The sequence below is a fragment of the Hypomesus transpacificus genome, chromosome 16, assembly GCF_021917145.1.
Source record: "Hypomesus transpacificus isolate Combined female chromosome 16, fHypTra1, whole genome shotgun sequence".
In the NCBI taxonomy this organism is placed as follows: domain Eukaryota; kingdom Metazoa; phylum Chordata; class Actinopteri; order Osmeriformes; family Osmeridae; genus Hypomesus; species Hypomesus transpacificus.
The window spans coordinates 5,393,124-5,405,690 of NC_061075.1; the positions used below are offsets into that span (position 1 = coordinate 5,393,124).

Consider the following 12,567-nt stretch of genomic DNA (forward strand, 5'->3'; position numbering starts at 1 on the left):
GGCAAATAATAATTATTGGTTGTTATTGAAAGTTGGTTGAGGTGAAAATTACCCCACAAAAACGTACAAAAAATAAATTTGGAAGCTTCGATATCGTTAATCTCCGTAAAATCCGAGTCTGAATGATGACGTATAATGGATAAAGAGTTCATGAAGTTCTGCGGAGGAATTTGGTTATAAACTGCACGCAAAACAGCAATTTGGCATATCCACCTTTTTCCTGGTTAGCAAATTTACCCATGATTCATAGCGGGTTTCAACCGGAAGCCGGTTATCGTTTTCCGGTTCGAAGAAAAAAAAACTGGTCTTAAACACCATTTTGAGACACCATTTTGAGATTTCTTGAATATACACATCTTGAGTGCTCTATGTACCCATTAATCGACAGTGGTGGTTAACCTGCCATATGGCCTAAACTTGGCACCTTTTCTATAGTGTAGTTAGACTTGTTTAAACTTACACCACTTATTTAAGATTTACTCCTATATGTTGAATGTATGCACCCTGCCAAAGTGAATTCCTTGTCTGCGCAAACTTTCAGGGCGATTAAAACCATTTCTGATTCAGATTTTTTGCTGTTAGAACTGCCCTTCTGAGGTTTTTCAGCTGTACTTTGTATATGCACTATTTGTATTTGTATAAAATCATCTGCTACAGCTTAAATGAATACACATTTCTTAATGTAAAGTGGAATAAGGATTTTCTTATGTTTTCCACAAAGCCTGTCTTGACATCCCACACAAATAGATAATGCAACAGGAAAGCTCCATTGCCACCTTGCATTGAGCACTTCTCTCTAGGTTAGTATAGGTTCATAAGGTTATAGGTTATTATGTGTATTAGAGGTTTAGTATACTGTCCTGTATATTTTATATTATTTTGTATATTTAGGAGGTTTATTATATTTTAGCATATCATAGATGTAATCTATGTTAAACTAAATACTTATATGTTATGTTATGCCAGGTTGCTTTGTGTTGTCTTGTCCCAAGAATGTCAGTGCCCAGACTGACCTTGTGTTGTTTTGTGCATCTGACAATAAAAGACTTGAACTTGGACTCTGGAATACTGGAACTATGCTTTTAGTTCATTTGTTACTAGAGAATAACTTCACTGATCTTAAATGAACTTTAGCACAGATATTTGTTTATAAAATTGCTTAACATGACCACTCTAAATCACTCCAATTAAGCACTTAGTAGCATATTCTCCAAGTCCCCTAGTTGTCTTATCTCATGCTACCTGACTTTTTCTACATCCTGGCTAAATAGGATACACGTTTTGAACACGGCATTGTGTAAATTATGAATCAATAAAATTATATAACAATATTTGCACTGTGTAACTAACTCATTGTACGAAAAAATGTGTATTCAACATGCACAGTTTACCATTAACAATAACAACAAGTCTGAATGTTGAGTATTGATTCATAGATACAAACAATAACACATCCACTCATTTGTAGATAAAGGGTTCCATTCAGTGTATTAAAGATTATTAAAGAAAGTCTAAACCAGCAACACATTTTATATTTATGTTTCCTTTGTATTTCAGAAACATTGCATGGGTGGATTAGAATGAATATCGATAGCCATGCATTGCTGGTGTCAGCCTAGAAATACTCAAGATAGCAATACAGCAAATATTAGCAAAGAGTCAGCAGATTGGCCTATGTGTAAATACTGTGCTTAACAATGTTTTTCAGGCATTTTCCTCACTAGCAGAGGATCCTGTTCCTTGTTCTCTGAATCCTCTTCTCCCAGCATTTTATGGAGTGTAAGGGGAGCTTGCTGTCAGCTGGTAAGTGTGATGTCATCATCTCTTGGAGCTCTGAAATAAAACGAACACACATATATCTAATAGCAATTTCATATCGAGAAATATAATGTATATTTTGTGGACTCAATGGGCTAATTTGATTCATACCTGAGTATCTGCTAAATTGCTATTTATTTAAAGAGATTTTTTTAGCAGTTTGCTCGCTACCAATCAAAGGGGATAGGGCTGCTAGTTAGCTAAATGTTTTACTTAATGGGACAGCTCATCTTACTTTATTTAAAAGTTGATCATAAGGAAACTGTAACTCACTCAATGATTATGAACCAGATTTGTCAAACCAAATTTATCAATATAGGCCTACTGGTTATGACAGATAGCAAATGCATTGTTACCAAAACCATGGTAGCTATCTACAGTACGTTGCTGGGCTAGAAGGCTAGGGTTGTCAACCACTGTCTGAGTCATTAGTGAGTTTATCTGAATTTGTCAACAGGCTTACGTAAATGGTTAAATCTTTTCAGAATTATAAGAGAAAACATTTTCAACACAACGCAAATCCTTTTGTGAGGGAACTTTTTTCCCCCCGTTTGTCCTTTAGGGATTCCATGACATGATACCTCTTGTCATGGTTAAGGTTAACTGAAACGAAACCAAACTATTCTAACATTACAGTACACTTTTTCAGAAAAGTTCTTCTCCTTTTCTTCAACACTGTTTATTTTCAACAAGCCTCCTGGGAGGAACTAGGCATGATCTTGTAAAGCACTGCAAGTAGGTTATTTACAGTGAGTATGCAGGGCTTCCTTGCAAAAGAGATCCTCAACTGGATACACTGGTGAAGTAAAAGTAAAAAAATAAAGCTCCTTTGATCTAAACTGAAAGTGAACCAATGGTTCATGGTTTTTCATTAGGTTTATACAGTAATGGCCAATTAAAGACTAGTTAACTGACCTTAATGCACTTTTCTCTATCATGCTAACTATCTAATAACTCACTTTATCAAAAAGTATATCATACTATTACTGACTTCTTACAGTTTTTATAGTTAATATATGTTGCCTATAGCCATAGTAATGCAGTTATGAATGTGGAGTTGGAGGTAACTAACTTAAGTTTACTACCAGCTTGAGCCTCCATTTTGCTTAAGCAACACAACACTGTTGGTACATTTGGATTTCTTTACATGCGGCCTATAGCACAAATATTTGTTTAGAGAGTGAAATAACTCAAATGAGAGAATGCTCTGAATGTATTGATTTTGTTAATGTGGTTAGGAAGTATGCTAGAGTGCTTTTTGAAGCCAATGAGAATGTGATCAAATTAAAAATTTAAACTTGAGAATGGAGCAGGAAGGCACAAACCACTCCGGGGGAATGTCCTTCAATTTGATACCACCACCAAAATGATGCCTGCAATTTGCAAACAAATTGTGCAAACAAAGGAACCTCCAGCTGATGGTTGAATCACTAATGCAGTAAAGTGCATCAGAATAGACAAAAACGGATCTCAGATAACTTAGCCAACCATTATCAAACTTGCATCAAACCAGCATCAAGCCCTGCTACTGAGGTTCAATGTAGAAATGGATCACTCAGCTCTTGCCCCCCCATATTTAACTGGAAAATGTTCTAGGAAAACAACTGCTACAGAGATCTTTACAGATCCTACTGTACCATAAAGCGACTATCCGTAATGCAATGGTTTGATACCTCAGACCCTTGATAATGGTTAATAACGGATAATGGTTCACACAAATTTAAATTGACAGTGTTTGTAGTATCAGAGTGGAGGAGGGACAACTAATAAGATAACAAGGGTTGGATGATGCTAATGATTCACAGACCAAAGGAAGTCAAATTATGAAATAATGTACAAGTAAAGAACTAAACATTTATATACTATTTGATCAGATTTGCCATCTATGTCAGCTCGTGTTGCTGTAGCACTAAGTTGACCACATTTGACTTGCAAACTTGTACATTTCAAACCAACATCACTGGTCTGTTGAAACATTTGAAGGGCTATGGAACAGTAGAAAAAAGCAATGAGAGAAGATGATGAATAAGACTGGATTCACAAACTAAAATGTCATTAGTGTGATTGAAGGATGTGGTATAATACTTCTGTCACAATCCCAGGTAGATCCAAGAAAGGGAAGAGGACCCAGATGTAGAGTAAAAGGTGTTGTGTTTTATTCCACAAAAAGGACAAGGCAAAATTGTAGTCAAACAGAAATAGGTCGGAAATCCACAAGGCAGAAATTATCCAACGGGCTAGGCACAATACAAGGTCAAAGAAACAGTGCAAAGGTCGATGACACTATATAAATCAATCCAAATATTTATGCTCAGTATGTCGCTAACACAAATGATACCTCACAATGAAACAAACGAAGGGCCTGACTTAAATAGGCATGCTAACTATTAACAGGTGAAATCAATACAACCAAATGACAGCCAGAACAACACGGAACATAGAAACGTAATACTAGACAGTGAAAAAACTGAACTAGAACCTGAAGCAAAACAAAACCAAAAGAAGGAAGACGAACAAAGAAGGAGCATAATAAAAGAACCCTCACAACTACTTTCTAAAAAATCTTTTAATTTCTCATAAGGAAACCTGGGCACATCAAGTCAACCACCAAACATTGAAATTTAATCTAAGCATTATAAAATGTTCTATTTATCTCACTGATTCAAATCAGTAAATAGAAAAATAATAGTAATTAAATCTTTGCATCTTTTCAGGACAGTCGTGGCATTGGACAAGTGTTTCGTTAAGAAATAAGGGGCCATGGGCTCGAACTCAAGAAGATCCAAAACATTCAGGGGAGAGATGGGACTATGCAGAAGAAAACTGGTTGATTTGACTCAGTCTCAACGCCAAACCCTGAGTTGTTTATCTGTGGCGGCCATAGGGAGAAGGCTCTTCCCAGCCTGAGCCAGTCTCTCTGTAATCAGCACATCGCTGGGTGTGTCTGCATTTTTCCCACCACTAATTTCATTGCTGAGACCACAGAGGGCCAGGCTGAACCTCAGCACAGAAAAGGGAACTCTGCATCGCCACTGATGACAGAGATTGGCTTGGAAATGGGTACAAAAGACATGTATCTAAAGAACTCATGAATTTGGCCATGGCAATGAATTGAAACAAAGTTTCTCATTGTTGCGCATAAAAACTTGCAGAAAGGACTGAGATGTGATGTTATGAGCAGAAAAAGATACGACTGAATAATATTTGTGCAGTAAATTTACCTAAATTAAGAGCATTCTTTATAGCCTGTCAGGTCTACAGACCAATACCTTAACATAATGGAAATTTAGTAACACTTTACCGTCTACAGCAGCAGGGAGATGAGTATCTCATCTGTGAGTCGGTCTCTGTGTCCTCACCAGGAGGAAAGTCTTTTTCTTCTTTCAGGAACTTCTGAAGGTCAGTTAAGGGAAAGCCATTCTTCTGGTAGTTCTGTTTGAAAAAATAAAAGGTCATTCATAAGTGTGGCTCTGTAGAGAATGTTGTCATTAATGAACCCCTTATTAGTCACATTTGAGGAGAATTGTGCTCAGTTATTTGATCTCTAATAAGGGCTCATCAGTTTTCTGTCAGAATTCTGTCTCTGGAATTATATGTTTTACAAGGCCTTGGGATCATAATGGATTTGAGCATAATCTCGGTTCTGGTGTCAATACCTTGATGGTCTCGTATGCATCTGTGATGATAGCAATGAAGAGTGATAGCACCATATAGATGTAGAGGGAGATGAACGAGTAGAGGTATACACGGCTAAAGACCCACACCAGCGTGTTCCTGTCCTTTAGCTGGGCGAAGGTGGTGAACATGTCGTCTCCATTCACCAGGGAGAACAGGCACTCTGCCACACGACTTAAGCCCTCAAACTGAGAGAGGGATATGATGAGGAATAAAAAGGGGGAGGGTGAAGGAGAGATATTAATACTCAGACAGAAAATAGGGGGGGGGGGGGGGATTGGTCCCTGTTGGCCATGAAAGATACAGATAATAGAAAGACACAAAAGGAAGAAAGACAGACCAAAGACATAGGAAGATAGAAAAAGAGGGACAGAAAGAGACCAATGGAAAATCAAAGATCCGTGAAAGATAAAGACAGAGAAAAGAAAGAAAGAAGTCATGAGACATGGTAGAAAACATACAGAGGAGCAAACTCAGCAAACAGAAAAACGAGATAGGATCTAAACACAGCCCACTCAGACCATATGGATTCTGGGTAAGAGGACAGGAGGACGTGTGGCCTGGCAGCCTTCTCACATCCGCTGTTTACCTTCCACAGTAAACACACAAACTGGAATTGCTGACATTGAAGGGACGCCCATGACCACGTCTTCACTTTCAATTGTCTGATAGACACTGAACTGAACCCACTTTATTTACACTGCGGTGACAGACTCCAATGGGATATGCCACTCTGCTGTTCACAGGTGTCATATATAATATTGGCTTTAGTGATTTCAATGTAACAAGAGCACATCGCTGTAGAATGTGTGATGAATGTGTTTGCATTTTGATTGTGTCCACGTTTGCAATGCATTTATGGTTCATAAACATGAGTGTCTTTGTACAAAAAATATATATACTTTTTAAATCATCTGCACCTTATTCAACAAACTGGATTTTTGGTTTTGTAGATGTCTACTTTCAGTTGTTTGTTGGCATTGGCCCACGTCAGAAAAACAAGTTACATCTATATTCAGTTAAACTTTACTTCCGTAATTAATTTATCTTACATGACAATTATGGCTAAATACTTGCTGCTATTATTTATTCTGTTGGGCATGGCACGTTGCTTTAACTATGACATAAACCTCTTAAAAATGAATAAACACTGCTACCCTGTGGTTACAAAACATATGAACATTTTAAATCTATATCTAAACAGATTTAAATCTAACTCATTGCAGGCATTTTAATTATCATCAATCTACATGACACTTTACTATACTAATAAATACTGCACTAGACTATATCGTACTGACTGTATTATTATCATACAATGAGTTGTACCTTTTCATGGTAGGGCCCAAGTACTATCCAGCCACAGAAAGTATAGCCAAGATAGATCATTCCAGCACAGCAGCAGAAGCGTAGAACCTTGGGGAAGGCAGCTTTCATGGTCAGGATGAGAACCTGGGGGACACAAACAGAATGCAAAAATCTAACAGACTGGTAGGGGAAAAAGGGGCGGTTATTGTGTGTGTTGTGGTAGTCTTTCCAGAACTTGGGACTGACACAGTTTGTTTGTATAGAATCGTATGTGACACAGGGAACTGATATCTGATTAAATAAGGGAAGTATTGATACTACCCAGTCTCTATACAAACTTACATTGTATTTCTGAAAGTATCCAAGGTATCTGATCACCCCCACCCACACCAATAATGTAGACGTTCCCAAGAAGATACTGCACACATCATAGCTGGTCAGACTCTAAATAAGAGATATATAAAAAGATAGACGAGAGAGGAGAGAGTCAGACAAATTCACAACAGACTGTATAAATACAGCTACTGATAGTATCACAGCCCCACAAACTATACTGTGTACAAAGAAGGGACTTCTATTCCTCATATGTCAGCTTAAAGTATAAGCTTAGTGCGGGGGTTATAAAAGCTTGACTCAGAAGTCACACATGGGTTAAAGTAAATAGCTCTGGGTTTTTACAATGTCTACATTCAGCCATGTTGCTCCAAAGTCCACGGACATTGACTCTAGGTGTCTAGGCAACATACAATTTGATTTCTTAACCTCTTCATTCAAGTTTTTTTTTATTAACCATTATTGGGTTACAGTATAGTGAGAAACATTTTACACTTCACTTTTCAAGCAGTTATCAAAAGGTTTGTGAATAGCAATTCAAATTAATAAACATGAACTTTAAGTCTGAGAATGTACCTTTGCTTGTATTTCCATCTTCAATATGGATCCTACTATGGTCAGGGTGTCACTAACAATAACCAGAACATACCAACCATTTAGGAACTCCTTTTTGTCTGATTGGCACACATTGCATTTAGAATTGTCATGGAAGAATCTTGAAAATCGCTATAAACGAGGAGCAAAACAGCAAAAGGGCAGTGAATTAACAAGCTAAGTTAGGTCAAGTCTTAACTACCACTGCATGCATCATCAGTTTTATTAAGTTGACATACAACTGCGAAGCTATAGTAGTGTAGCATTAATAGAAGTGACACTAAAAAATTCAATAGATACAAGGAAACACTGTTGAAAAGCAGACAATATTTGTGTCATTTGTTGTGATTCAAACACTCATAGAGAGAAAGACAAGGTCTAAATTGAAGATACGAAGACCCACCTGAAGTAACCGAACTGCCAGAACGATGGAGCGAGTGCACAGCACTGCTGAGGTCAAACATACCAGGATGACAAAACTGTCAAAAAACAGTAGATAGTGTGTGTTCTTCTGGGCTGAAACAGATAAACTCATCCAAATTACAGAAGTCTCTTCTGGGCAGAAACAGATAAACCCATCCCAGTTACAAAAGTGTAATCTACTAAAAATATATGTGATGTGGGACAGAATAATGTTAACAATTGCAATGTCTGCGGTGTTCTTTGTTTACAGTGGAAAAACAAGGATTTACCAGTCCCAGATATCTTCCAATTTTTGCATGGGCTTCTCGGTGCATCGATCTCGAGGAAGATTTTCACCTTTCCACTGTGACACTGATTGTCAAATGTAATCTATAAAGTGAGTGGAATAAAGTTTTATTCAGACATAATTCATCATTATCCTATGTACATGGCATGGAAGATGTTTACACTAAACAGGGACCCTTACAGTGACAAAGAATGTGTAACAGTCAGGTAACTCATGCGAGCGCACTGTTTGGAGGTTGATTCCTTTTAGTTGGAAAGTTATCTTGATGTCTACTAGCCTGAATAGAAAAAAATAACAAATTACCAACTTCAAGGCCAAATAAATACTTTTCATAAAAATGTATTAATACTTTCTAAAGGGTACAAACCTATAAAATTCCAGATCAAAAAATGAAGAATTTTCAGTTCTCCATCCATGCACGGAGGCTGGATCTTTTGACATACAAACTAAAAGAGTTTAATCAAACTTTAAGAAAGACAAATACAAATTTAAAAACTGCTTAATATACTACATCATTTAATACAGTCCCTTTCACTTAGCATAATGTAAGTACGTTGTTTGCTTTATTCTATTCTCTATATACCAATTCACTTGTTAACTACTTTTACAATTTCTAATAAAGGACAATGCCAAACAATAGCTCAAAATTGACCATGACGACCACAAAGGTGAGCATGACAGAACCTGTTTCCAACTGGGCATCTATGTCGTAGGCCTCGTCAGAAGGCTTCACACTCGCTCTCTTGTAGTACTCCTTACACATGATCAATGGCACCGGCTTCCCATTATCCTCAGCATAGCTGATGGGCCCCACAGAAAGGTGACCCAGGTGGTCGTACTGCATGGATACAGCCTCCATAAAAACACAGTTTCTAGAATTCACTTTCAGCCTATTTTTTTTAAATTGTATTGACAGGCAGTCTTGTGCAAAAGGAACTTCTTCAATAAAGCTATGTATGTTTAGTTGTATATTGTTGTGAGCTTTTAAATACAAATAGATTTGGATCAGTGGCGGCTGCTGGTCTTTCAAACAGGGGAAGCCAGTGGCGAAAATCTGCTTTCAACTTTGGGGGGACGATTATATGACATTTTCTCAAGAGCAATTTTAGCCTGGCTGCCAGCCCAATTTAGCCCCGCCCACAAAATAATCTGGTCGGGAAGTTGGGTCTGGAGGGGCTCGTATTGGGGACAAACTATATATGACCAGGAGCTGGTCGGACCAATGAAATTCCCAGGGCGGGCTTTATACGATGATGGACAGATGATCAACAGTAACGTAATCAACAACATCACGAAAGACCGCTTGGGTTGAATTCGTTTTCAACAAACAACATATTACGTTGCTCTGATTGGTTGTAGGTCTATCCAATTGAGCGAAGGGGCATTTGTTTTACGAGTTCGGTTGAAACACGCCCCATAGTCACAGCCCAACGGAGAGTTATCAGACTCATATTCTGACTAGAATTATGAGTATGACAACGTCAGGCTAGAGCAATTTCTGAGGGGGACACCAAAATGATTGCTGCAATACAGCCTACATTGTAATATGTTAAATGTATATTGAGGAACCATAATTAATACCCACGGGTTAATTTGTAGTTCGTAACTGAAGGGTTATCTCAATTTGTTCTAGTAGTGTTTCTTATCAGTCAAGTATGAATGCAGGTGTACAGTATTTACAACCAGCAATACCAAGAAAGGCCAGTATGTACTGTACATTGTATGGGTGCAGTTTATGTAATTACAATGGGCATGGGGCAGTCTCATCTAAAATAATCTCAATTGAACCATCATAAAGTTGGGGAAAATCGTGAAACCATATCTCTTGAAGTTTCAACACTTTTTTGGCAAGACTCTGCGGTTCTATAAATTGTGGGTGTGGCTGATATGGTTCTGTGCCACCACTGAGGTGACTAGACAGTACGGTGCCACTGTTTCCTGCTGACAAAAGGGTTGACCCCCGGTCCTGCCATGGCTGTGAGCCTGTGACACTGTCATCTGAAGTCTCTTCCTGGCACTTTCCCTTTCACCACCCTCACTGACTCACAGACTGTCTCCTAAAAAATACATAAGGTGTTTCCCATCCTTCTAACTACCAATACCCAATACTACACAAATAATCACAACAACAAAACCATTGCCTCAAACTAATATTGGTTCAGTCACCAGTTTAAGTAGAGAGTGGGGGTATCCATGGCATTGTCCAATTATGTCCCTATTTTACAAGTCTAAAGAAGAGAACCCATCATGTTGCCAAACAAGAGACTCAACAAAGTTACCTGAGACCCCCTGTCTCTGCCAGTCTGTTCCTGTCTACCTGCAGCTCTATAGACCAATTATCACCCTACGTCACACAACTGTCAAGCAGGCTCAACTGCGCATGTGGGTTGCAAAAGACGAACTTCTCCCCGTTCTATTACTCTTGGAGTACCGTTCAGGTCATCATATATCTCTGGCCACTGGATTGCAGGGCTTGATATTAACTTTTTGAGGCTCTTGGCCTTTGGACAAATACATTTACGTTCACTTGTCTATGCTCAAAAGTCACTTGACCCCGATACCCTTAAACAAATAGCCTGTCCAAGTGATCGGGCAAAACTAGCCTGGCTAACAGAGGTCGCTTTCTCAGGCAAATGACGAATGAAACAGACAGGTTAATGAAATCCGAGATTCTGGCTATCTTCACCAGACTCGTATTAGGAAGTCCTCCCTGACGTTTCTGGTGTAGAATGGAGTGAAATACAACATTGTGCACACTGCCAGTGAGCGAGTCTGACAGAGGCTAACGTCAAAACAGTGTAACTGGGATGTAGTCTCACTCAGATTGCCAGTTTAAACAAATCAGAAAAATAATTGGACCAGCTGACTAAAAGCAGAATTCCCATATCTCTTGAAAGCTGCCCTGCTCGACTTTTTAAATGTAGAATTGACTGTAAAAATGTAAAATTATGAACTTTGTGACATGACGTGAAGACATGGTTGCCGCTCGACTATGCGGTCTGTACCGGGCGACATGCTCACTCAAATTTCAAGACTTTCGTGACCCAAATCAAAATTCTGATGCGACAGATCATTGGGTAATCGCTTTCTCTCCTAAAGGCATGTCCTCCTCGACGCTTTTGGTCTTTTTAAATCTAACTATTTGTATTATCCGTGTGGTCCTTTTGCCATTTAAAATGCTATCCTTTCCCAGTTTTCTGCAGCCACAGTGCGCGCGCATCCCGATTGTTTACAAACAAATAATTGGTCTATTGTCTGTTTGTCATCTGGTGCCTCCTCTGCCCAACGGCATCATTATGAAGCATTCAATTAGCACATTTCACATCATTTTAATGAAAAATTTCTCAAATAGTCTTTGAGATTAGGCCACTAGGGTTCTTTCTTTGCGTTCTGGTTTCCTGAAAAGCTCTGATGTCCGTCTTTCTTTTTTCTGCAATTTTTCTACCATGCTGGCCGCACACACAATGTGCAGGTTATTTACAGTAGGAGATGGGCTTTTTTCATTTATTACCATTCTTCTAGAATAGGCTTCGATCTACCAGGGGTCTCATTTATAAAGCTTGTGTACGCACAAAACAGGGCTGAAAATTTGCGTACGCCACTTTCCACGCAAAGGTTGTGATTTATAAAAAACTAACTTGACGGTAGAATGTGCGGTCCTCCACACAAACTCTGACCCTCCCGTAGGCCTACGCACATTTTCGAAACAGTTGGAAATGGCGACGCAGATGACCATACTGTAGTCAGACAGACTGCATAAAGTAAATGAGGGAAGAACGATTCTACTCGTAATATTTATATATTTTGTTTTCCTCAATCTTGTTTTTTTTCCTCGATTTCATCATTATCATGAAGATTAAATCCAGCAGTGTTATTTGCGCTTGTAATGAGTGATAATTGTTCCATAAAAACGTTGTACAATCCAACTCAAATTTGAAATCAAAATTCAGCGCTGTTTCACCATCAGGTTGTCCACTACGGGAGTGCAGGAGGGGGAGATTCCCCGACTGCATGGAATACAGGATAACATCACATATCCTACCTTTAGAAAGGCCTAACTGCAGAACACAGTGTATAACTAAATGTATTTTTTTTATATTGTGCATTTATCATCATATGTCAAAAACTGG

General features: G+C 38.5%; 1 protein-coding gene across 5 annotated transcripts in view; it reads right to left on the reverse strand.

Moving 5' to 3' along the window:
- Positions 1–1,351: 1,351 nt before the first annotated feature.
- Positions 1,352–12,567, reverse strand: part of mcoln2 (mucolipin TRP cation channel 2) — a 34,056-nt gene continuing 22,840 nt past the window's right edge. For 3 of the 5 annotated variants that reach the window (XM_047037063.1, XM_047037065.1, XM_047037062.1), the window contains 11 exons: positions 9,122–9,275; positions 8,805–8,883; positions 8,618–8,714; positions 8,421–8,520; positions 8,132–8,244; positions 7,711–7,860; positions 7,144–7,245; positions 6,823–6,945; positions 5,475–5,681; positions 5,120–5,250; positions 1,352–1,833 (listed from right to left, as the gene is read on the reverse strand). In XM_047037063.1, coding sequence (XP_046893019.1) covers positions 1,797–1,833; positions 5,120–5,250; positions 5,475–5,681; positions 6,823–6,945; positions 7,144–7,245; positions 7,711–7,860; positions 8,132–8,244; positions 8,421–8,520; positions 8,618–8,714; positions 8,805–8,883; positions 9,122–9,275 — 1,293 coding nt within the window. In that variant the 3' untranslated portion in view covers positions 1,352–1,796. The remainder of the gene's footprint in view (positions 1,834–5,119; positions 5,251–5,474; positions 5,682–6,822; positions 6,946–7,143; positions 7,246–7,710; positions 7,861–8,131; positions 8,245–8,420; positions 8,521–8,617; positions 8,715–8,804; positions 8,884–9,121; positions 9,276–12,567) is intronic. The other 2 variants (XM_047037064.1, XM_047037066.1) reach the window with 2 other exon arrangements.